The sequence below is a fragment of the Gymnoscopelus microlampas genome (genome assembly GCF_963454915.1).
Source record: "Gymnoscopelus microlampas genome assembly, chromosome: 23".
NCBI classification, from domain to species: Eukaryota; Metazoa; Chordata; class Actinopteri; order Myctophiformes; family Myctophidae; genus Gymnoscopelus; species Gymnoscopelus microlampas.
In genome coordinates, this window is record NC_139960.1 from 1,208,046 (window position 1) to 1,235,127 (window position 27,082).

A 27,082-nucleotide genomic window follows, 5' to 3' on the forward strand; every position below is an offset into this window, starting at 1 on the left:
CCTACCCTAGTTTATGGATTTGTGCCACATGTCTAAAAAGCAGTGAAACTCCTTTGAGAGAGATCTTGCTGGGTTTCAGGACCAGATCCACTCTAGAGCCACAGAGTTGCAGAACTTTCCCCACAGTCTTGCAGGTGTTTGTCCATAACTCTCCTGTCAGCTCCAGGGTGAAATCAAGGAGACGGAGAGAGACCAGCTGTTCCACCTCCTCTCTGGATCTAACAGTGATGGATTCACACGTGTGCTGGAAGAATCCTGGATCACATCTGAAACATGTATGAGTTATGGAAGATAATATTAGATCAACAATATTGTTACAGAGACATAATTGTAGTATATAGATTTAAAGCCTGACTTTAAATCAAGTAATAAAGTTTTAATACATCTTTACATTGCTGAAAAATGCCTAAAATATTAAATGTTACACATCAAAGACTACATGTTATGTCCAACTTTACATTAATTTGTAGGACATTTTAATCTCTAAAACTATTATAAAGAATAACCAAGATATGAAGACAGATATTACATCACCTTATAGATGCTAGGAAAAGTAACACAAGTTCAAATAATCCGTCCTAATAAATAAATACATTCATAAGAGGTCTTTAATCATACCTCATTATATTCAAAGAATAAAACAACTAGTATGATGGGTGTTATGTGTAGACAAACATTAAATGAAAGAAAACACATTAACCTGAGCTGTGAGATGTAGGGTAGACACTGAAAGAAGATCTTCACTTCACTCTCTTCATCTGACCAGCCTGTCAGTTCTACTGGTTTCTTCTCTGGTTGGAGTTTCATCACCTCTAGGAGGAGGGAGACCTTTCTCTCTGAGAGGTCTATGGACCAGACTGTAGGAACTGACTGGTAAACTGGTTGTAATGCTGGAAGAACACTTCTGCCTGTTTGAGTCTCATAGTTCTTCACATAGGAACATATTTCCAGTAGTAGAGAACATTGGTACTCTGTGTAATCACCATCACCCCAGTCAATAAGGGGGAATGTTTTGTAATTACACACAGAAGACAACAATTCCAGAATCTTCTCTCCTGTTTCGTGTTCCTGTTCTGCTGCTTCACAGATGAGCTTCCCCAGGAACTTGGCTTCTTCTGCCATTTCTGATCGGTCAACAGTGAAACTGCAACAGTTGAAATGAAAAAACAACATGAAATATTGATCTCTACCTTACTCAATTACCATTATTTTAAGGAGAGAAAAAAATAATACAATTGTTCTATTGTCTATGGATTTAAACCCTGAGTATAAATCATGTACAGTAATGAAGTATTAATACCTCTTTGTATTGCTTAAAAATGCCTACAATATTAAATGTTATACTTCAAAGACTACATGTTATGTCCAACTTTATATTAATTTGTAGGACAATCTCTAAAACTATTATAAAGAATAACCAAGACATGAAGACAGATATTATATCACCTTATAGGTGCTAGGAAAAGTAACAAGAGTTACAAATAATCAGTCCCAATAAATAAATAAATAAATTCATAGGAGGTCTTTAACCCATTAAGACCTGATGGAGATTCTACAAATGCCTTGTAAATCAGTGGTTTTTCGTGCCAAAGACCCCCAAAATGATATGTAATTGGCCGTGAACCACCCGTCTGTAAATGTTTTGTGCCAGGGACCCTCCAAGAAGAGAAGATTTGTGTTAGTTAAAAAAGCTAAATTATGCAACATTTTTCAAACACCTTCAAGATTTTTCAAACATTTTCAAAATAGCAGATGTAGAAAATCGCAGCGCGGCACAAAGTGACACTCTGTGAGCTTGTATATCTGCTATTTTTGAAAACAACTGTTCTAAACCACTGTTCTAAAAATAGTTTTCTGTTGATATAAATATAGCTAATGGGTTAATTATACCTCATTATATTCAAAGAAAAACAAAAGAAAAACAACTAGTATGATGGGTGTTATGTGTAGACAAATTAAATGAAAGAAAACACATTAACCTGAGTTGTGAGATGTAGGGTAGACACTGAAGGAAGATCCTCACTTCACTCTCTTCATATGACCAGCCTGTCAGCTCTACTGGTTTCTTCTCTGGTTGGAGTTTCATCACCTCTAGGAGGAGGGAGACCTTTCTCTCTGAGAGGTCTATGGACCAGACTGTAGGAGCTGACTGGTAAACTGGTTGTAATGCTGGAAGAACACTTCTGCCTGTTTGAGTCTCATAGTTCTTCACATAGGAGTATAGCTCCAGAAGTAGATCACATTGGTACTTTGTGTATACACAATCACCCCAGTCAATAAGGGGGAATGTTTTGTAATTACACACAGAAGACAACAATTCCAGAATCTTCACTCCTGTTTCTTTTTCCTGTTCTGCTGCTTCACAGAAGAGCTTCCCCAGGAACTTGGCTTCTTCGGGTATTTCTGATTCCGCATCATTAGGAATGCTGTAACAGTTAAAATTAAAACCAACATGAAATATTGATCTCTGCATAAACTGAACCAAACAATGATGGACACTGTATGCATCAAATAGCCTCTCATGGCTCAACATTGAGCAAAGGATTCATAAAGCATGGCCACATTGTTCGGTTGTATCATCGCCTCAAAGACATAAACATTTGTATTCAACCAAATAGTTTACTGTCATAACACACACAACAAACACCAGATTTGCCAGTAGATGCTTAGCCTAAGGACTAAACAACAACATAATCTACAGACCCATAACAATTTGGAATGTTGCACTAGTTCATATCTAATGATACTATACGTAATTTAAAAATAAATCATTTTTCCGTAATTATGTTAAGAATTAATAACTCTGTATATTGCTGGAACATGTCTAAAATATTCATCAGTTATTCATCAGTGACTGTATGTTACATAAAACTTTAATATGTATTATTTATATCCATATATATTTAAAAATATATTTAACTTCTAAAACTATTATAAAGAATAACCAAGCTATGAAGAAAGATAGTGTATTATTTTTCTTGGTCACGTTCATCGTTCAGTCCTGTCTGTGTTTTGTTATGTCCCATAAAAGTAAAAAAGAATCATGGTGATATCTTAACAATGATAACTAACCCTCATTTCTCTGTACCACCAATGTCTCCACCAATAAAAAATAACATAGTGTATTGTGTTATGCTGCAATGAAGTTACAGAGTTACAATTAATCAATCCCATTTAACCATTTAAGCCCTATTTTGTGATTAGACTGTGTCACATAGTACAAATAGCTGATCTACAAGCTCACAACATGTTACATCATAATGCGTTGAGAGGTTCTAGAAGTGTTTGAAAATGTTTGCCAAAATAGGTACCCCAGGTAGACAGTGGCTAAATACGTGCATAAATCATATCTCATCTTCTCCTCAAGCTGTGAGATAGCTTATATTCACATACAAATTAACATTAACCTCAGCTGTAAGATGTAGGGTCAGCACTGAAGGAAGATCCACTATTTCATAATTCGTCATTCGACGATGTCGTGCTACGAAAATAGCCGATCTACAAGCTCACAACGTATCGCATCACGATGTGTTGCGAGCTTGTAGATCTGCTATTTTTGAAATGTTTTGAAAATGTTTGCTTATAATGACCCAAAATAGGGACAATAAGTTGTTAAATACATAAGAAAATCCTACCTAATTATCTTCAATGAATGAATGAATAAATAATTATGTTAAGATAGCTTTTAGATGTAGACAAATATTCAATGATGAAGAAAAAAAAACATTAACCTGAGCTGTGAGATGTAGGGTATACACTGAAGGAAGATCCTCACTTCACTCTCTTCATCTGACCAGCCTCTCAGCTCTACTGGTTTCTTCTCTGGTTGGAGTTTCATCACCTCTAGGAGGAGGGAGACCTTTCTCTCTGAGAGGTCTATGGACCAGACTGTAGGAACTGACTGGTAAACTGGTTGTAATGCTGGAAGAACACTTCTGCCTGTTTGAGTCTCATAATTCTTCACATAGGAGTATAGGTCCAGTAATAGAGCACATTGGTACTTTGTGTAATCACAATCACCCCAGTCAATAAGGGGGAATGTTTTGTAATTACAAACAGAAGACAACAATCCCAGAATCTTCTCTACTGTTTTGTGTTCCTGTTCTGCTGCTTCACAGATGAGCTTCCCCAGGAACTTGGCTTCTTCTGACATTAATGATTGGTTATCATCAGTGAAACTGCAACAGTTGAAATGAAAAAACAACATGAAATATTGATCTCCACCTTACTCAATTACCATTATTTTAAGGAGAAAAAATAAATAGTAATACAATTGTTCTATTGTCTATGGATTTAAACCCTGAGTTTAAATCATGTAATGAAGTATTAATACCTCTTTATATTGCTGAAAAATGCTTAAAATATGAAATGTTATACATCAAAGACTACATGTTATGTCCAACTTTATATTAATTTGTAGGACATATCTAAAACTATTATAAAGAATAACCAAGATATGAAGACAGATATTATATCACCTTATAGATGCTAGGGAAAGTAACAATAGTTACAAATGATCAGTCCCAATAAATAAATACATTCATAAGAGGTCTTTAATCATACCTCATTATATTCAAAGAATAAAACAACTAGTATGATGGGTGTTATGTGTAGACAAACATTAAATGAAAGAAAACACATTAACCTGAGCTGTGAGATGTAGGGTAGACACTGAAGGAAGATCCTCACTTCACTCTCTTCATCTGACCAGCCTGTCAGCTCTACTGGTTTCTTCTCTGGTTGGAGTTTCATCACCTCTAGGAGGAGGGAGACCTCTATCTCTGAGAGGTCTATGAACCAGACTGTAGGAGCTGACTGGTAAACTGGTTGTAATGCTGGAAGAACACTTCTGCCTGTTTGAGTCTCATAGTTCTTCACATAGGAGTATAGGTCCAGTAGTTCATCACATTGATGCTTCCTGTGTTTCCAATCATCTTTCCAGTCAATAAGGGGGAATTTTTTGTAATTACACACAGAAGACAACAATTCCAGAATCTTCTCTCCTGTTTCTTCTCGTTCTGCTGCTTCACAGAAGAGCTTCCCCAGGAACTTGGTTGTTTCTTGACCAGAGACACTGCAGCAGTTTAAATGAAAACCAACATGAAATATTGATCTCTGCATCATAAACAGAACCAAATAATAATAGACACTGTAACCATCAGATTTAAGGTTAAAGATACATTGGTGAAAAAAACTTTACAATGTATGATATATTCAACTTCTAAAACTATCATAAAGAATAACCAAGCTATGAAGACAGATAGTGTATCATTTGATGCTGGGATGAAGTCACAAGAGTTACAAATAATCAATTCCTTTGAACCACTTCAGCCCTATTTTAAACCGTGTAATTTGACGGTGCTACATTGTGGAAAAAGACGATCTACAAGCTTACAATGCATCAAGTTGTGAGCTTGTAGATCTGCTATGTTTGCTATTTTGGAAAATGTTTGCCTGTAATGACATTCCCAACATAAGGACACCAGGTTGAAAGTAGTTAATGCACAAGAGTGCATAAAGAATAACCAAGATATGAAGACACAGATTATATCACCTTATAGATGCTAGGAAAAGTAACAAGAGTTACAAATAATCTGTCCTAATAAATAAATACATTCATAAGAGGTCTTTAATCATACCTCATTATATTCAAACAAAACAACTAGTATGATGGGTGTTATGTGTAGACAAACATTAAATGAAAGAAAACACATTAACCTGAGCTGTGAGATGTAGGGTAGACACTGAAGGAAGATCCTCACTTCACTCTCTTCATCTGACCAGCCTGTCAGCTCTACTGGTTTCTTCTCTGGTTGGAGTTTCATCACCTCTAGGAGGAGGGAGACCTTTCTCTCTGAGAGGTCTATGGACCAGACTGTAGGAGCTGACTGGTAAACTGGTTGTAATGCTGGAAGAACACTTCTGCCTGTTTGAGTCTCATAGTTCTTCACATAGGAGTATAGCTCCAGTAGTACATCACATTGATTCTTCCTGTCTTCTTCATTATCACAGCAGTAAATAAGGGGGAATGTTTCATAACCACATACAGAAGACAACAATTCCAGAATCTTCTCTCCTGTTTCTTCTTCCTGTTCTGCTGCTTCACAGAAGAGCTTCCCCAGGATCGTGGTTGTTTCTTGACCATGGACACCGCAACAGTTTAAATGAAAACCAACATGAAATATTGATCTCTGCATCATAAACAGAACAAAACAATAATAGACACTGTAACCATCAGATTTTATGTTAAAGATTCAATGGAAAATAAATAAATGAATTTAGATACTTAAATATATTATATTCTTTAAAGTTTAAAGTGTATATTTAACTTCTAAAACCTATAAAGAATAACCAAGCTATGTAGGAGCCATTTCATTAGATTTAATATTTCTGACTAAATGGTGCCCCCACTGGTCGCCTTGAAAAATGCCACCATAGTTCTCAATAATCAGGCCACAGCCGTGTGTCTGAACGCCAGTAGATATACACACACACACACACACACACACACACACACACACACACACACACACACACACACACACACACACACACACACACACAGTGCAGATTGAATGACAGACTTTGTATTTAATAATTTTGAGTTTATTTGGACCTAAATCCTGCGCTTGTTTTCTTTGAAACCCTTTTAGTTTATATGTCTGTAGCCTGTTCTTGTTTTGTTTGTTTGCCCCCCTTTTTTATTCAAAACTTTTACACAACTCCTGCCATAAATCAACCTGTTTGAATTCATCAAGATACAACAATCAACACCATTAAACAGTGAGTAACAAGACAGCCCAAGTCAAGTGTTGTGAGCGTGTTTAAAAGACGTATCCTGGCGTATATTGGCCCAACAGAAAGTGTATCATTTGATGCTGGGATAAAGTTACAAATAATCAATGCCTTTTAACCACTTCAGCCTTATTTTTAACTTCTTAACTTGGCGGTACCGCATTGCGGAAAAAGCTGATCTACAAGCTCACAACGCATGGCATCATGACATGTTGTGAGCTTGTAGATCTGCTATTTTTGCTATTTTAGAAGATGTTTGCTATAATGACAGGGCCAAAATAGGGCCACCAGGTGTAAAGTAAAGTGAGACTGGGCTGATTAAGTAATAGTCCCATGAGACATGAATTCACATGGTCGATGTTTACATTATCTGTTAAATAAATGATCAGTGTTGACTCTATATCTGTGGTCTGTCAATGACCTGGCTAACCTGTTGGACCTACTGTATGCTGCTAGTCTACTAATCCTGTTCACAACACATTACAAGCTGCTCCAACATTAATATTCATCATAAATCTGTCCTGAAAATGAAAATGTCCTGTTTGATCCTGACAAGTAAACCTGTAGTGTAGATCAGGGGTCTTCAACGTTTTTGTAAAGGGAATCAGACCCTGGGCGAGTTAGACCCAGACTCCCTCACCAGAACCCCTTCGAGGCGTGCTAATTCCTCTCCGGTTACTGGAATTTTAACCTTACTCCTACTTATCGCTTTATCTAGAATGGATAAACTCTGTCTCTTGAGTTCAACCTAGAGGACCTATTCTCGGTAGATTACAAGTGGCTTCCGACAACGACTAGACTCAGACTTGGACTAGACATTGCTCAAAACTCAGGCACAAATCTAAAATAAGATTTAATAACACTCAGTGATCGGAGACCAATACTATTTCCGTGGCGTCTTTGACCAGCAGTTACGGGACACAACTACTGTTGTATCTGCGTGTGCTCCAACATCAACTGTAACAGACCTAATTTCACTCCTGGCTCTGCGTTATTACACGGCAGCTAGTGTCTAGTGATCTCTCGTGAGTAGCGCTCTGTATCCTGCTTTTATAGGAAATAAATGAGAGCCACTCGTTGAGAAATGAACCTAGCACCAACCACCTTACTTAGTAATAAATAGCAGATAGCTGAGAATAAAACTTTAGACCGTTGACAGGGCCTGTCCCAACCTGTGTCAGTTAGAGAGAAACTCTCAAACACGGGTTAGCTCCTATACTAATGTAGTAATATGTGTTAGCAATCTTACCACAAAAATACAGGAAAAGGACAAAATACCCGGATATCTTTCTTGGCTAATGAGGCAGTGGGGAGGCAGCCGTCACACGAAAAGTTCAATAAAAAGATTTATTAAGGAAGTGAGTTACAAATATAGAGAGTAAAGTATTGAAGAGAGGAAAAGGCCACCGAAGTGGCTAGCAGCTAAATATGAGCAAAACAGAAGTCTCTAGATGCAAAGTCCAGGAAAAATCTGCCCATCGCTGGGCGACCGGAGGTTAAGTACATCAACCCCTGTGGCAGAACACTGTCATTACATGGCATCGCTCACCCCTCCCTTCCAGTCCAACTTCCAACTCTCGAAGCACGTGATTACTTCCTGTCACGTCTCACCTCCGCCAAGCAGACAGTGCGTGACCTTGGCTGTCTGGCCTGTTATCAGCTTACACAGGCAGCTGGTGAGAAAATGTGTGTGGGAAGCGATCTAAGCAAAAACATAGCAGAGCTATAATGCTATAATGCTAAACATCAGTTTTGCATGTTTCAATGGTCTCTAAATGTATGGACCATGTTGGCTTCTTGGATCGGGTCGGTATTGGCTGGGGGGTGCCCCGTAGAATCCTGTTGTAGGATCGGGGCCGGGGTAGGGTCCTTGTTGGGGTCACCTCGGTGCATAAAGGTGGGGGTACGGCGGTGGTCCCCCCCCCTGTTGTAGGGACAGCGTTGTAAGGTGGATTCCAATTGTTCCACCTCTCGCTGCCTTCGGGCCAGGCAGCGGCAGCAGCAGGTGCCCTGGCAGCACGGTTGTGTTTCAGCTTCTCTCTTTTCTTCTTGCCGGCCGACACGGCAGGCGCTTGGGGCAAGGGCCTTACAGGAGCTCGGGGTCTAGGGGTCACATTGATGGCTGGGGCCTCGCTTTCAACACCCCCTCTGACCTCTGGACCTCCAGCTTCCCTCTCACTGCGGTATTTCCTTGTTAGTGATGGGAAATATCGTTCATTTCAGTGAACCGGATCATTCAGGGTCGTTCAGTAAAAAGATTCGTTCATTTCGTTCATGTCGTTCGTTCGTTACTTCCGGAAGCTGGGATCTCCCAGTGTGCATGGACCTGGTCGGTCGGCCGTATCACTCGAGTCCGTTGCTGTTCGTTCACGTTCACAGACTCAACAGCGGAACACCACGTGACGTACCTTGAAATCTATTGGCCGACCGTCGCTCCAGGCTATGGGGTGTTGTGCTGCCGCCCTCCCAGGGATGGGATGGGATGTCACATTACGATTACGATCCTTATATTCCATAATGTGAACTATACAGTGCAACAAAAACTGTTTCTGATAATATCAGCCATGCAGTTGCTCAACATTCCTTCATTTACCTTTTATATGTCTTGTCATTTTATTTGTATACCTACGCAAATAAGTAGGACTATTTAAAGTGAGGTAAAGTAGTTCTCCCCCAGGTCCTGTGAAGAAAGAGACGAGTGAAGTATCCCCGAGGGACCCCGACCATAACTCTTTTCCCGACCCTCACCATTCCCTCACAATCCATGTAATATACAATTATAGTAGGAATAACAAAAAAAAGTCTGGTTTTTAATAGTTTTTATTATTTTTTTGTGGTGAATTAAGAACAAGAATAAAAAGTACAAAATGTCAATAACAGACAAATGTGCAATAGAAAGAAAATACTTCAGTGCAAACAAACACAAACACAATTATTAAGAAAATATTTAGATAAATGTGCATTGAAAAAAATAAGTATATAGCCTAAATTAAAAACAAATATGAAATATAATTACAAATATGTGCAATCAAAAAAGAAAATACTCTACTTCAGTGCAAACAAATTGTGCATTAAAAATAAAGACTTTAGCCCAAATAAAATTAAGAAATACAATTACAAATATTAAGAAAATATCAAGTATTGCAAACAAATTTAAAATAAAATATAAAGACAATGTTTAGAAAATGTGCATTGAAAAAAATAAGAATATAGCCTAAATGAAAAACAAATATGAAATATAATCACAAATATCCTGAAAATATGAAATATGCAATCAAAAAAGAAAATACTCAAACTTCAGTGCAAACAAATTGTGCATTAAAAAATAAAGACTTTAGCCCAAATAAAAACAAAAAAAATACAATTACAAATATTAAGAAAATATGAAGTATTGCAAAAAAAATATGAAATAAAATATAAAGACAATGTTTAGATAAATGTGCATTGAAAAAAAATTAAGAGCCTAAATTAAATCTTGAAAATATGAAATGTGCAATCAAAAAAGAAAATACTCAACATCAGTGCATTGAGTGCAAACAAACTGTAAACTCAAGACATGCTACAGTTTGCATGGCCACATATATCCCTCTACTTGAGGTTACAATTGAGGAATGTCAGCTGACTGACTTTGGCTGTACTGAGCCGATTCCTTCTCTCTGTTATCAGCTGCCCTGTCTTGCTAAAGACCCTCTCTGATGGCACTGATGTGGCTACAATGCAGAGTCTAGTTTTCATCACATGACACAGCCTGGGATAGACCAGCTTTCGACTGGCCCACCACGTGAGAGGGTTTGAGGACCTGGGCATCCGAGCCTCCGCCCTAAATGCACGGACCTCCATCAGAGCATCAGCTGTTGGGTTCCTACTGCTCTGAAGCCCAGTGTTGTCCTCATCAAACTCTCTCCAGATACTGCTGCTGTCCTGTGTGGAGCTCCCTTGTGCCTGTTCATCTTCTTCCTCAGCTTGCTGGTTGGGGAATGTGACCTTAGATGCCATACCGCAGAGGTGCCCAAAGGTCCTTTCAGCATCCTCTTCCCGCTTGAAGGCCTTCTGTTTGAACCTGGGGTCCAATGCTGCTGCCTGGGGGTACAGATCGTTCTTGTCAATTCTGGCGAACCTGTAGTCCATTTCCCTCATCAATGTCTCCACCATCATCCTCACTGGATCTCTTAGGTCCACACCACGGTAGTTTGCAGTGAGTTTCTGCAGACTTCTCATCTGAAGAAGCACCTTTGACATAGTCACAAACCTAAGAGAAAGAGAAAGAATGTTTAGGCCTCTTAAATGTTTTAAAATAAATAATAATAATACCACTATTAATAATGTTATTATTAGCAGCAGTAGTTGTTGTTGTTGTTGTAGTACAATAAGCAACTAGTCACTCAGTCAATCTGCCTGTGTGTATCTTTCTTATTATTAGTCTTTGAAGCCCAGATCCTATGGTAATGACCTAGGTCAAGCCAGACAAGCAGGAGCCTAAAGCTTGATTAACAGGCTTTGTTTGTGTGCAAGTGAAAATTAGGCCTTCAACATCACAGTATTACAACATGACAATACAATAATATTTTAAAACACATACCGTTCAGCACTAAGTTCAACCGTGACTTCTTCAAAGGGCTTCAGGATGTCACAGACTGTTTGCATGTCCTCCCACTCCTCTGGTGATGGGATGGTCACTGGGATGGGCACTTCTGCGTTCAGCAAGGCCATGGTGACGATCAGTGGTTCTCTGGTCTCAAGCATCCTTCTCAACATGTAGTAAGTGGAATTCCACCGAGTTGGACACTCCTGCTTGAGACGCAGTTCCCCAGCAGTATACCCTGCTGTGCTGTTTTGTTGCTCCCTCAGTTTAACTGTTGCCTTGTAGCTTTTGTGGAAATATTGCACAATTGCTTTGACCTTGTCCACTGTATCTTTTAACTTATCAATGCCTTTGCGTATAATGAGGTTCAGTATGTGGGCAAAGCAAATTGCATGGTTCCATCCTGTTCCTCCTTCTGCCTTGGGCCCCATGGCTTTCACAATGTTGGCAGCACCATCGGTAACACAGGCAGCAACTTTGTGTTCAATGTTCCACTCACTAGCAATCCGCTGTAGTTCTTTTGCCAGATGCTGAGCTGTGTGTCTTTCTTCCACCGCAAAGCAGTCCAGCAGGCAGGAGACCATCTCAAAGTTCTCATTGATAAAGTGACAAGTTACAGACATGTAGCTATCAGTGGCTCTGGACATCCAGCAGTCTGTGGTTAGACACACTGATTCTGCCTTATCCACGCTGTCTTGGACTCTCTCAAATGTCCTCCTGTGCAGATCAGGAACAATTTTGGTTGACAAAGTTTTCCGGCTTGGCAAGACATAATTTGGATTGATTTCCTTCACAAAATCACGGAATCCGATGTCTTCAACAACTGAATATGGTTGAAAATCCCGTGCAACCATTCTTGCCAACGCATCATCCATTTTCTTTTGCCTCACTGGGTCAATAGGCCTTGTCACAAAATGGGTTAGGTTTGTTTGGGCTCCTCTTACCCTGCGCCTGGGATTTGTACCTGCAACAGCAGCTGCAGTGGTGCTGGTACTGCTTGCTGGAGCAGCAGAACTGCTGGCTGAAGTAGTAGCAGTGCTAGTGGGACCAGGAGTCGGACCACTACTGCTTCTGGCTGATGCTGTTGCAGTGCTACTGCTGCTGGTGTCTCTGTCTTCTTCTTCTTCCTCCTGCCTGACCTCTTCCAACCGCACAGTTACATGTTGGTTTTTAATGTGTCTCTTCAGGTTACCTGTGGACCCACCTTTGTAAGAATAGGTCTTTTTGCATAGTTTGCATTTTGCTGATGTTTGAGATAGTTGGTCAAATTGGGTCCAGACAGCACTTCTCTTCCTTGATGCATCCATTATCTTAAGTTGCAAATCTCTAATGACTCTCTCATCACTGGGTGTTGGGTCAAGGGCCAGGTTAACCAGGGGACAGTGGATGGAACATACCAAGTAAAAGGGGGTCTACCCAAGCTGTTACTATGAGGAGGGACTGACTTGTGTATGTGTGATGATGCTCACACCCCTCCCTAAATAACAATGGTTGAGTCCTCCTGTCCATGTTGCTTCAAGTTAAGAAAACACAACTCAAGAGAGAAGTTATAGATGTGTCATTTAATTGTAAACCAAGTACATTGCAGTACAGTAAATAAAGAAACCAATCCACATAATATAAAATCATCAATCAGCCCATTTATAAAAGCTTCATATTTATTTGCTTTATATTTTAAAATAAGGGGTCTGTGTTTGAGAACCACTGCTTTATGGTACTTGTTCCCTTAAAATCTGAAAAGAGTTTGTGCCAGGGATCCCCAGAACAGAATATTTGTGCTAAATTATTCTACCCTTTTCATTAAAAAGTTCAAGATCATTCAAATTGTTTAAAAAATAGCCGATCTACAGGCTAACAGTGCTTGCACATTGGCTATTTTTTATTTGAATTGCTATCTACTGTGTCTGTCTGTCTGTCTGTCTGTCTGTCTGTCTGTCTGTCTGTCTGTCTGTCTGTCTGTCTGTCTGTCTGCCTGCCTGCCTGCCTGCCTGCCTGCCTGCCTGCCTGCCTGCCTGCCTGCCTGCCTGTCTGTCCATCGGGCCTTTAGCCCACCAGACAGCCAATACACTAGTATCCATTCAGCAGAGCAATGAACCCTCGCCTATAGTGATGCAAATGTCTTCATGCCATGGCCATGGGGTGCCAGGGGTGGGGGTCTGGGCCATCACCTGTACCTGTAGTCACCTGGCATAAAAGGGGCTCTGAGAGCAGCTTGAGCCATTCATTCATAGTAAATAATAGTCTCAGATTAATGTATAGATCAAGAAATGGTTTTACTTTTCAAATAAGAAAACACATTGTTCAGCAGCTTCTACTCCCTATCATTGATTATTGTGACATCATCTATCAGAACACCTCAGAGACCCATCTTCATGCATTAAATGTAATCACAACAATATCTGTAGATTTGTACTTGGGTGTCCCTACAGTACACATCATTGTGTACTGCTGCTTTTTGTTTTTAAATGTATTTACTTTAATTATCCATCCTATTTAAAAGAGCTTTTACATCCACACAGTTCAATTTATCCATCAAGACACACTCAACAACCTTATTTTGTTACACCTGGTATACAAAAAGAAATTGGGAGACGTTCTTTTAAGTTTAAAGCTCCTACTGACTGGAAAAATTTACCAATTGCAATTAGATCAATTATTTCATTTCCTGTTTTCAAAATGTCCTTACTTGATTCACTTAAAACGAACTGTTCTTGCTTCTGATTTTTGTTTTGTTTTTGATTGTATTTAGATCACTTTTTACTTTTATTTTCTCATTATTTACTTTCAGTTTTTAAATGACATGTGTTGCTGATGTAGTACGGTCTGGGATGGTGTGAGAGCCCTTATGTGTATGTCTCATGTGTATGTTTTGTTGTTAGTGAATGTTTTGTGATTGTTTTTTGTCATATGTTTGTTTGTTGTGCCTGAGGACCCCCTGGAAGACGAGATGATACATCTCAAGGGATTTATCCTCCAATAAATTTTCAAATAAAAAAATCATTACTAAACTACAACATGAAGAGACCCCCTAAACGTACTGGGAACACTACTGTTTTACAGGGAAATTAACTTTTCCTGATAAAATGTGTAATTTTTAACAAAGTGCAGCGTTTAACTTGTGTTGATCTTATATGGTTATATTACTGTACTGTAGAAAATGTATCTGAAAGATATAAACAATATTCTAAATCTGACAACTTTATATATATATATATATATATATATATATATATATATATATATATATATATATATATATATATATATATATATATATTTATATAATATATTTGCATAACAAAAGTATGCAAACATAGAACAGTAGGCTATATAAAGTAAATAGCACCAAAATATAATAAAAGACATTGCAAATTAAATTTGCGGACATTTTGACCAGATTGTATAGGGTCACACATTTGAGTATAACACCCGGTACATAGCAGAGACGTTGCTCCGGTATTACTCAAAATGTGTGACCCTATACAATCTGGTCAAAATGTCAGCGTTTTTTTTTTCTTTTCTTTTTTTCTATCATGTTGTGATTTCTACGTGGATTTTGTTGTTCATAACTTAGATAAAGTAGGATGCGGCCAGCTGACCATGCAACATGGCAGTGTCCGTGGATTTTATAGATATAGATAGATAGATAGATAGATAGATACACACACACAGTATATAGCAGGGGTCTTCAACGTTTTCAGGCCAAGGACCCCCTAGCTGAGAGAGAGATGAAGCAGGGACCCCCTCCTCTATATTGTATAAAATTGTGTTCCAGATTAAACTTTTTTTGTTCACTTGGTCTGCTCTCTTTTCCCTCTACGCCTCTTTGCCAAAAATAGCCAATCTACAAGCTCACAACGCCTAGCAGCTTGTAGATCTGCTATTTTTGTCTAAAGTTCTCCTCAGAAAAGGGATGCTAGTGGTTAAGGTAAAATAAAAAATCATATCACACAAAGATTTGGCGGACCCCCTGTAGAAACTCTGAGGACCCCCTAGGGGTCCCAGACCCCCTGTTGAAGACCCCTGGTATATAGCATGCACATATTTTAATGCAATTCATAATTTTCTTGACATTCATATATTTTCCACCAGTGCACTTACACTGATTATTTTCTATAGCATATTCCAGTCACTCTTCGTTTTATTGTTTAATAGTTGTGTCTAAATCCTAAACATCATGACGTTGTTGTTTAATTTGCAATGTACAGTATTGTAACTGTAGGCATAATGGCATATATCTATCAGATTTGTTTAAGAAAGATGCTAGTGGTTAAGGTAAAATAAAAAATCATATCACTCAAAGATTTGGCGGACCCCCTGTAGAAACTCCCAGACCCCCTGTTGAAGACCTCTGGTATATAGCATGCACATATTTTAATGCAATTCATAATTTTCTTGACATTCATATATTTTCCACCAGTGCACTTACACTGATTATTTTCTATAGCATATTCCAGTCACTCTTCGTTTTATTGTTTAATAGTTGTGTCTAAACCCTAAACATCATGACGTTGTTGTTTAATTTGCAATGTACAGTATTGTAACTGTAGGCATAATGGCATATATCTATCAGATTTTTTTAAGAAAGAGTGTCAGTCAATGAGCGAGAGACCGCCGTGGCGCCCTCTACTTTATTGTATTCAGTACATTCCGTTCACATTCACAAGTCGGTCGGCCACAGCACTTTGTTCAGAGAGTGAACGATAGTACTCTTTCCCTTTTCGTTCTCAGTCAGTCAGACAGTCAGTCAGTCGGTCTTGGTCAAATCTCGGTCACCTTTCTCTAACCCCACCCACCCCGCAGAGCACAGACAGTCAGACAGTCACAGACTCAATGCTCGCCCAATGAGGGAAGAGGAAAGGCCGAACGGGCGAACCGTCTCTTCAGCCAATCCAAAAAAAATCGCATTTTGCAACTGAACGACCTGACCGGATCTTTTCGGGAAGTGACCTAGTTCATTTCGTTCACCAAAAAGAACTGGTTCATTTGATTCGGTCGTTCATGACCGACACATCACTATTCCTTGTAGCTCGGATCCCAGTGAAGTGGCACATCTTGTCAGGTTCAGCACACGGGCCCAACACGGCACCCTCGCGCAACAGTTCCAATCGCGACCTAGTTGTGTCACAGACCTAGTCATGACTCTGGATCTCGTCGATGCAGGCCCACAGCATATTCTGCCATCCGGTCATGGTCTGGTCAGCTCGGACGATCTGGTAGATGGAGACTCTGGTCGGGAACGTAGAACCCCATCCATCCCCAAGAAGAAGACTGGTGATGCGTGATATGAATTCGGACACTTCTTCAAAACGTGCTTTACCATGCTATCCTATAGGGTGGTAGGGCTCTCTAATAGGCCTCCTCCCAGATTGGATTCCCATGATATTGATCCAATTTTTAGGATCACGCAGTCTCAAGTCAGACATCCATACTCCAGCAAGATCGATGAGGTGAAGCCTAGCCATGCGACTGGCCAAACCTCTGGTCTCGGTTACCGACTCCCAGGTAGAAGTCATCTGGCTCGAGCTTCTCCCGCCCATATGGGTAGAGGAGGATATGGGACCCCCAACGGGTCTGGGGTCTCTTGGAGATACACCCCTAGAGTTGACCAGACCCTGGCAGCCTCAACAAAACTCATTGGGGGTGCCGAAGTCTGGTCTTCATACAGGAAAACAGTTTCCTCGGCGTCTGCCATATGAGCAGAAGGCCCTGCTGTTCGCCAGACCCCAGCAGCCTCAACCGGACCACTCGGAGCGTGGGTCTCAGTCGGGGGTGCCAGGACTTGGTCCTCAGATAGGAAAACAGTGATTTCGGCGTCTGTCATGTGACCAGAAGGCCCCACAGTTTCCCCTGCCATCTCGATCTCGTTTCCTTGGAAGAGAGACATGTTGGCAGTGGCACTGTACCTCGGAGAGTAAACCTCGGAGTGTGCATTAGCCCAACCCACCCTTGTATATTAAGGGATGATTTCTCTCCTCGGGGAATCGTGACATAACTTACAGCAGGAAGACATCCTCCCCCTCAAGGGGAGGCTTGATTCTTCTTACTACAGATTGGCCTACTGCCTTCACGGTCTCGCCCACTATTGGAAAGAGGCCAGCTTTGTGCAGGAGTGAGACTAAGATAACAACTCCCACGGCCAACATCACAGGCACCCCCCATTTGAGGATGGTTGTTATGGTAACCAAAGCTGTCTGAATAATAGAAGTAACCTGAGTGTAAATTTCAGAGGCTCCTTCTATGATAGAATTCCCCAAATCTTTGGCAGCGCTACCTGTAGCCGCTGCTAAGATTATCATGGTAGCTGTGAAATCACTGTAATTCCACCGATCCCTTGGAGATCTATCTTGTGAACAATTCCCCTCGCTAAGGTTCCAGCCGTGAGTTATGGGCCAGATCCCCTCAAGAGAGAATTTCTTAGTGGTCCATCCTTCACCAGGAGCCGTGACTGGCCCGCCCTCCTGGAGATAGGAGGAGGGGCCTTGCCAGGGAGACTGGTAATCGAAGGTGGCTCTGGCACACTGTCCAGTGACTGCAGCATACTTAAAGTAACTATTGCAATCATATAATTGTTTTTCTCGCCTAGTCCGATCTCTGTCATTGCAAAATCGGGAATTAGCATAGCTCCATCTATTCAGAAGGTACGCTGAAGGCGGGAAAAAGTAGGGGTACCCTTTAACTTAGACCTCCTCATTGATATTCACTGAGGTTCCACATTTCAGGGTCCTGCCCTGCCAAGTAATCGTTGCCTGGCGCACACCCAAAGAGCCGGCAGGTGAAGTGCGGTGACAATTAAGCATCGCCAATGGGGCTCCTATATTACGAGGGTAGTTGGGATCTAAGTATTCTGTACCTATATCCCCATGTACGGCCCTCCACCTCTTTCCATCTAAAGGAGTTGCAGCTATAGGAGCGTCCTACCAGTGCATGTTAGCCCAAGCCCCCGGCTGGGGGGGTGGGTTACGCGCAACGTAGTACCAATCCAGAATTTTGTCCATGTCTTGGCCAAAAGTCTGTGTTATGCCCAACGGCTGTGTTCCCCAGGTCACCCAGGTCTGGTTATTGACGTGGGTTACCCTCCTAGTGGATGCCAAATCCACCATCGCGGATGTGGCTTCGTCCACATGGGTTTGGGGGAACGAATCTACCTGGTAGCACCACATCCAGTTCTCTTTAGTGCAATACTGCTTCCCCGGATACCCATAGGTGGTGTCCGGGTAGTCGCCCAACTCCGCACCCGTCGCCCCGAAGGAGGGCTCCAGGCCCCACCTTACTTTGTAGCCGTCTTTCGTTTTCCTGGTTAAAAGCAAGGGTGGGGGGATATCCAGTTCCCCTGGGGAATCATGGATTGGGTTTAATGACTTGTGTAATTTTGGTGGGAGAACCTTTTTGCCTTCGCGCTTAGGGCCATGATTTTCCAGTATTTCCTCAAGAGTATTTCCCCTCACCGTAGTTGGGGGTATTATGTCTCTAGCCATCTTGCCTAGAGTCACCCGCAACATCCCAGGGAGGGAGGGCATCTCCTCGGAGATTACTCTTTTGGTGGATAATTGGAGACCTGTGACCATAGCTGCGAATTGCTGATGTAGGAACATGACTAGCTTATCGTCCTCTGACTTGCAGCCCTTATGCCAACAGTGCTCTATTAGCAGTGTCTCGTCATGGGTTAGCCCCAGACCCGCATAATAGCCCCAGTCATTGAGAGCGTTTCCGTCTCTGTTCAACGTCATTCTATATCTCCTTAATCGATCTCTAAAGTTGAATCGACAGGAGGCCGGTTCTCCCACTGTTCCATTTCCGCCAAGTTGGATTCCCATGGTCCGTGCCTCGCGGCACATAGGGACTAAGGTTCCTTCCTCGCGGATTGCCTTTTTGAGAAACGGGGTTTTATCCAGGTCTCTCCATGGCCTATCTGTTTCATTCAGGCCTCCTTCCACGCAGTGCAAGAGAGCGTCCATCACCCGGGTCCCAAAGGAGCCAGTGATTTTGCTTACTTGCTCTGGGTCGAGGACAGGAGCCTCAAATGTGTACAGAGTATGGCCCCCTGCCATGGTTTCTTTAAGAATCCATGGCAAACCAGGTGGGTAGGCTCGGTATCCTCCAGGTCCTGGCTTCTTTTTGGCAAGGACCCAAGGGAACCATTTTTTGACCGGGGATAAAGAGAACCCTGAGGCTAGTCTTTCCCGGGCCAATTGTCTTGAACCATGTTTTACCAGAGGTGCAGCCATCAAAGGAATTGCTATTGGCGTATCTTCCTGAGGGGTTTCTTTAAGACCTAGCTCGTCAATAACTAGGATAACCTCCAGAAGATCTGCCATTTCCTTTAAGAAAGCATCTAGCTCTCTTGTCTCACTAATGGGCCATTTTGTCACAGTAGTAACAACTCGCACCTCAGCAGTTTCAGGGTTCAATACAGATACGAATTTGCGACTGCTTTCCAATTTTACTGCCTTAGTCTGATTGACTTGGGTCAGAAAACAATTGGAAACTTCTTCCCAAGGTTCCCATCGTGGGTCCCCCTCATAGCGGAAGCGTGTTGTCACAGTCATACAAGCATATGTGGTTCGGGGCCTTTTTACTGTTCTCAGCTTCTGGACCACCTCACCACGTAGCCTGTTTACACCGATTGAGTCTACTTCGTAGTCTAACAATCCTTTTACTTCCTCCTCCCTCTGCTCCGTTAGCTCGGGCCATGTAAGGTGCGAGTTACAGTGCTCGGGATTCATGACGTGACAGTCGATGTCATTCTCCATATGGGAACACTGAGGTGGTGGCCCTAGCTTTGTTACGTCCAAAGGAGGGCCTCCATTCTCAGCGTTTTGGAATGACTTCCATAACTCCCAATGTGTCTGGGAGCCATTCTGTCTCATGCATGGTAGGGGACTTACTATTGTAAGGACACCCATCACCCCCCCTTCCCTGGTATTGAGGGTAGGGGGGTACTCATATTCCCATTGCACCCGTGTCTGGGGGTGCGACAGGGCTCTTATGAGTCCTAAAGTCACTATCAGAGCTATGGCCGTGAAAGTGACTTTTACTAACAGTTTCGCCGTCATACGGGTAATACTGATTTTTCGGGGAATCTCTGGAGGAGTAATACCTGTCCTGGTGCCCAGGAAAGTTTCTCTAAAGATATTATTATCTCCTCCGTCATCCCTCTCAACAGCGTGGTCGGTCATCCTGGCACTCCCCCTCCCCTTGTCACCGCCGGAGACCTGCGGGGAGAAGGGCCACAGTCAAGACCACCTTAATAGGTCCCTGCATCCTTTCTATCTCTCATGAAAGTCCTTACGGCTTTGCGCCATAGGCCCCCCTTCTCGGTCCCTTCCACCCAACCATCAGGCTGCACCTGTCTCTCCCCTATGGGCAGAGACACGTTGGGCACGCCACGCACGCCCCGTAGGGCGTCAGCACATGAAACCCGTTGCAGTTCAGGCGTAAGGGTCCTATCAGGTACGGGAATAACTCGTTGTGCCCTCGTAATACCAACCCGTGTGGACTCAACACTTCTAACACAGTGTCACGTCCTTCACCCTACAGCTTAGGATTTCGCCCCTCAGGTTTGCGGCACACCCACACTTCTTCACCTACGGAAAAGAGAGGAGGAGAGGGATTAGTGCCTGGCACATACCTCTTCAGCTCTCTTCCTAGGTTTACAGTGTCATGTAACCTGAGGAGAGGGAGGGGTTCGTCCCATGTACTCTCCACCCCCTCACACGTTATGAAATCCTTGACCTCCCGCACAGTGCGTTCGGCCACACCACTGGTACTAGCTAGATAGGGTACTGACCAGAGAGCCTGGGTTCCCCTATCTTCCAATACCCTGGTTCGGCTTTGAAGTAGGTTGCATTGTCCATCCGGAGGGATTCCATTGCTGGTCACTCCTACAGTACGCTGCATAATTGGATAGCTACTTGCAAGCCAGTAGGTGCAAACGTAGGAAACACCTTTATACCTGAATGATGGTTTCATCATCTGGTTTTGCTAAGGCCAAGAGGTCTTTTGGGACCAATAAAGGCGCCAAACCAGGCTTAGCTACTATCCCTTCAATCCCAGGCTTTCCAGCAGTGGGCATTAAAGATTTACATGCACATATACACATATACACATATGTACATACACACACATATACATATATATACATACACACTATGTATACATACATATACACACATATATTACACAGGCATATAGCTGGTATGTTAGCATGCAATGTGACTTCAGCTCCTGTGTCTACGAGGTATTCCTCCTCGTTTATATTACAGAGGAGCGTTCTGTCTTTCTCAGTAGTATTCATTTCCAGTGCCGCTAATAGAGGCCTGTATTCTGAAACTGCCGAGATTATGGTATTCACTCTTGCTCTTGGACTGGAGCTTTCCGGGCAGCGCGTTTGGCGCGATGCGCTTCTTGCTCCTCCTTTGAGAGTTTGCCCCATTCCTCCTTCTCGAGGTAGGGTACCAATGTTTTTTGGTCCGTAGTCCGGGGTTCCCCCTGGGACTTCGGGCTCCGGGCTTTCGGGGGGGGCTCTGAGGCTTCCCTCCCTTTTTCCCGTTTTTTGGCTGAGAGGTGTTTTTCTCTCTGGCCTTTCTTTCCCCCCGGGGTGGCGGTTCGTTTGGGGAACCTGTAGCCCGGGGTTCTGTTACCTCTGAGGTTTTCGTTTGATTCGAGCGTCGATGCGGTGCTAGTGCATCGCGTCGATCCCAATCGATAACCTCATGACTGAGTTGTTCCTGCCCTTCACTAGGGGAGGCTTCATTGCAGCCCGGTGGGGGGTGTGCAATGGTAATTTGTCTCATGCCCAGATGCCTAAATGCAACAGTAATATGTAACCGGGCAGGAAAGGCTTGGGGAGGATCGCTACGATCGTCCCCTTCTTCCTCGTCTGATGAGGAGGAAAAATCCTCATTACTCGCTCCCTCTGTGGGAGTGGGACTTGAGGTTGCCATATCCTTTTAGCTAGGTTGGATTTTTCTAAGCTATCGCACAAGTAATATTATCTCTAACTCTTATTTCGTGGCTTTTGAGCAATTATGTTGGTCCTTCACAGAGATGTTTTTACCACCTGTGGCCGCTGGTTGCGCAGTCCAGCCTCTGTTTCACCCTGTTAGGAGGGATACGCTAGCGGATACAGCCTCCGGTACAAGTTAGCTCTAGGCTCACAAATTAGAGTAATAATAGCTATACTTCCTGAGTTCTGATATACGGCTTGTAACTCCTAGATAACGGTGGTCTCAAGTCCACCACAGGGACGCCATGTAAAGGGAATCAGACCCTGGGCGAGTTAGACCCAGACTCCCTCACCAGAACCCCTTCGAGGCGTGCTAATTCCTCTCCGGTTACTGGAATTTTAACCTTACTCCTACTTATCGCTTTATCTAGAATGGATAAACTCTGTCTCTTGAGTTCAACCTAGAGGACCTATTCTCGGTAGATTACAAGTGGCTTCCGACAACGACTAGACTCAGACTTGGACTAGACATTGCTCAAAACTCAGGCACAAATCTAAAATAAGATTTAATAACACTCAGTGATCGGAGACCAATACTATTTCCGTGGCGTCTTTGACCAGCAGTTACGGGACACAACTACTGTTGTATCTGCGTGTGCTCCAACATCAACTGTAACAGACCTAATTTCACTCCTGGCTCTGCGTTATTACACGGCAGCTAGTGTCTAGTGATCTCTCGTGAGTAGCGCTCTGTATCCTGCTTTTATAGGAAATAAATGAGAGCCACTCGTTGAGAAATGAACCTAGCACCAACCACCTTACTTAGTAATAAATAGCAGATAGCTGAGAATAAAACTTTAGACCGTTGACAGGGCCTGTCCCAACCTGTGTCAGTTAGAGAGAAACTCTCAAACACGGGTTAGCTCCTATACTAATGTAGTAATATGTGTTAGCAATCTTACCACAAAAATACAGGAAAAGGACAAAATACCCGGATATCTTTCTTGGCTAATGAGGCAGTGGGGAGGCAGCCGTCACACGAAAAGTTCAATAAAAAGATTTATTAAGGAAGTGAGTTACAAATATAGAGAGTAAAGTATTGAAGAGAGGAAAAGGCCACCGAAGTGGCTAGCAGCTAAATATGAGCAAAACAGAAGTCTCTAGATGCAAAGTCCAGGAAAAATCTGCCCATCGCTGGGCGACCGGAGGTTAAGTACATCAACCCCTGTGGCAGAACACTGTCATTACATGGCATCGCTCACCCCTCCCTTCCAGTCCAACTTCCAACTCTCGAAGCACGTGATTACTTCCTGTCACGTCTCACCTCCGCCAAGCAGACAGTGCGTGACCTTGGCTGTCTGGCCTGTTATCAGCTTACACAGGCAGCTGGTGAGAAAATGTGTGTGGGAAGCGATCTAAGCAAAAACATAGCAGAGCTATAATGCTATAATGCTAAACATCAGTTTTGCATGTTTCAATGGTCTCTAAATGTATGGACCATGTTGGCTTCTTGGATCGGGTCGGTATTGGCTGGGGGGTGCCCCGTAGAATCCTGTTGTAGGATCGGGGCCGGGGTAGGGTCCTTGTTGGGGTCACCTCGGTGCATAAAGGTGGGGGTACGGCGGTGGTCCCCCCCTGTTGTAGGGACAGCGTTGTAAGGTGGATTCCAATTGTTCCACCTCTCGCTGCCTTCGGGCCAGGCAGCGGCAGCAGCAGGTGCCCTGGCAGCACGGTTGTGTTTCAGCTTCTCTCTTTTCTTCTTGCCGGCCGACACGGCAGGCGCTTGGGGCAAGGGCCTTACAGGAGCTCGGGGTCTAGGGGTCACATTGATGGCTGGGGCCTTGCTTTCAACAGTTTTTCAGGCCAAGGACCACTTAGCTGAGAGAGAGATGAAGCAGGGACCCCCCCCCCCCTCCACTACATAATGGATTCATGTTAAATGTGTGTTTTCAGACATTTAATGACTTAAACCCTCAATTCTTTGTAAACTTGACCTTTGGCTTGGTACTTTACCTGGTCTGCTCTTTTTACACTGTACACCAAACCTCTTCGCCGAATCTAGCCGATCTACAAGCTCACAACACGTGTGTGCCGTGCTGTGAGCTTGTAGATCTGCTATATTCGGCCAATGTTCCCCCCTAATAAGGATGCGCAGGTTCAAGTGGTTAATGTAAACATTTAAATAATAAAGTCTCTGGCCCCCCTGCAGTAACTCTTTACTGAACAGTACATTAATCATTAAGAAGTGAGTGGGGCACTCTGCATTTAATATACAACATAATCCCAGTTACCTTAGCTGTGAAATGTAAGGTAGACACTGAAGGAAGATCCTCACTTCACTCTCTTCATCTGACCAGCCTCTCAGCTCTACTCGTTTCTTCTTTGGTTGGAGTTTCAAGCATTCTAGGAGGACAGAGGCCTTTCTCTCTGAGAGGTCTATGGACCAGACTGTAGGAGCTGGTGGGTAAAGTGGCTTCAGAATTGGAAGAATATGTTTATATCCTTTACTGCTGACATGTAGGTAAAGATCAAGTAGGATGTCATATCTCATAGAGTTAACAGAGAACAATGTGAGGAGTGTGTTCACTGTCTGCTGAAATACTTTCCTCTTATGAATTGCTGCATCCAGGCACAAGTCTAGTAACAGCTTCTTTTCCTCCCCCTCAAGTAATCCAGGGAATTGTACCTGTGAGTCTGCAATTCTGGATGTGTCTCTGAAACTTCATTGAAGTATTCAAACAAACATTGGTCACAAAACAAATGTGTTTAACTTTCTAGTATGACTGTAATCAAACTTGTTCACAATATTCTTCTAAAAATACAACTGTTTAAACGGTTAGCAATTCAAGCAGAAATGGGGGTGTTCAATCTAAAGGTAGTGTAAGAGATATTTTAGGGGTTAAAAAGCTCTATTCTTATAGTAATCTTGTAATAGTAATGGTTTGCTCAATAACACGGGTCTTCCCAGCTCTTAAGTAAAAAGAAAATCCATTTTAAGGTGGTTATACCAATTTAATCCAATAAGGAGAGAGGATACAGGATACAGGATAAATAACAAGTGAAATTGGAAGTGATTAAACATAAACAAATGAGCAGACAAAATTGGAACTGGAACACAATAATATTTAAGCTGCTAAATGATCTTAGTGGAGTTCTCTCCCCTGATTCCATGAAATTGATATCCTGACCTGAGAATGTATTTTATATGTATTAAAGAGCTGGGGAGACAGGCTTCCCCGGTTACACTTTAAAGCAGTGATTATTATTGCCATACATATTGAGCTTTAACTTTTGAACCGTAAACATTTTTTTGCAAATAAGTAAGGGGGGGGGGGGGGGGGGGGGCTCATAATATGGTGATGTGGTATAAAAAAAGTTTTCGAACCCCTGACTTACACCATCTTTTGAATCATAAGACAAAAGAATGCAGTATCAACATTAAAATAAATCACATACCTGAGTTTGCTGATACGAGGCAGAGACTCCAACAGGGTCCGTCTCAGATCTTGACAGGCACTGGTCTTCTTGTCCCAGAGGAGGCAGAGGTTAACCCTCTCTGGACTGTTCTGCATGACCTCTACTGCTCTGTCAAACACTCGTCTTTCACCACAACCGACAGGGAGGTGCAACGCATTTCCACCCAGGGCAAGTAAACCTCTGTAGTCCATCTTCTCCTCACTGAGGAGTAAAGCCTCCCAGAGCTGGCTTTGCAAGGTGTCACACCTGGAAGAAAAGGTTTTCCTGAAGTGAGACCCTCTCCTCCATGTATAATATAGATAAGGAGGCCTATTACAGGGGGTTCTCTGGTCTATGGAGTATATGGGTTTAAGTGGTTTTAAAAGCTTAGCATCTGTATCACATTAAAGTAAAATCCTGAATTATCTCACACAGATAGTAGTCTAATTAAAACAGCTATGACTAATATACAGTATAAGTGCTAATTGTAACAACCTAATTAGATCAACTGTAGACCATATAGACTATAGAGTGTAAAATAAATGCTCACCGTTCCAGTTGAATATTTTTCAGGCAGCCAAGTAATAATCTCAGTCCTTGTTCTGGTACAGTGTCTTCAAGTTTGAGCTGTATTTTTCTCTCTTTGGACTGACTGATTACATAAGACACAGCACAATAATGGTGAGGATCAAGATTCTCTTCACTCAAATCAAGGCAATAATCCAGTTTGTCCAGAAGGTCAAGACAGGCCTCAGTGGACTGAGATTCATACAAGCACTGGCACAAGAACAGTATGTTGCTGTCATCAGTGTCACCGTGATCGTGGTTTAGTGGAGAAAAGAGAAATGTGTTTACAACATCTCTGACAAAAGTGCTAGCCATGTTCTTCACTTTCTGCTCTGGAAACAGACATTCCAACATGTTAAGATTTCTCTCCCTACACAAACCACACAGGAAAGAGATCACATTTTTCATGTGTTTCTTCTCTTCCGTGAAGCACGTGTGCAGACATTCAGTTATTTTGTCAGGATTCTTCAAAAACCACAATGCTGCAAAAAACTCCTGTATGGTGTAGTGGAGAAATGCAGAGTGGGGTTTCCATACTGTAGGTGCAACTTCAACATCAAATGTGTTCATAGACCGGGAGCCAGGCCCAGCCCTCATAATGTTTTCTGCTAATTTTTTTTCACTATGATTTCCTGTTAGCATATACCTTGGGCCATCACAAGTTCATACTGACCACCCCCAACTCGGGGCCGTTTGGTCGCAGGGGCCCCAAAACCCCCTTTTTTGGGGCGAAA

General features: G+C 42.4%; 1 protein-coding gene across 1 annotated transcript; it reads right to left on the reverse strand.

Moving 5' to 3' along the window:
* Position 1: 1 nt before the first annotated feature.
* Positions 2-26,945, reverse strand: LOC311040051 (uncharacterized protein; the record flags this gene model as incomplete). Its single annotated transcript, XM_084050123.1, has 7 exons — positions 2-266; positions 701-1,144; positions 3,732-4,178; positions 4,646-5,074; positions 24,617-25,045; positions 25,782-26,048; positions 26,332-26,945. The coding sequence occupies 7 exons, from the start codon at positions 26,943-26,945 to the stop codon at positions 2-4; spliced, it is 2,895 nt and encodes a 964-aa protein (XP_083906249.1).
* Between the last annotated feature and the right edge of the window lie 137 nt (positions 26,946-27,082).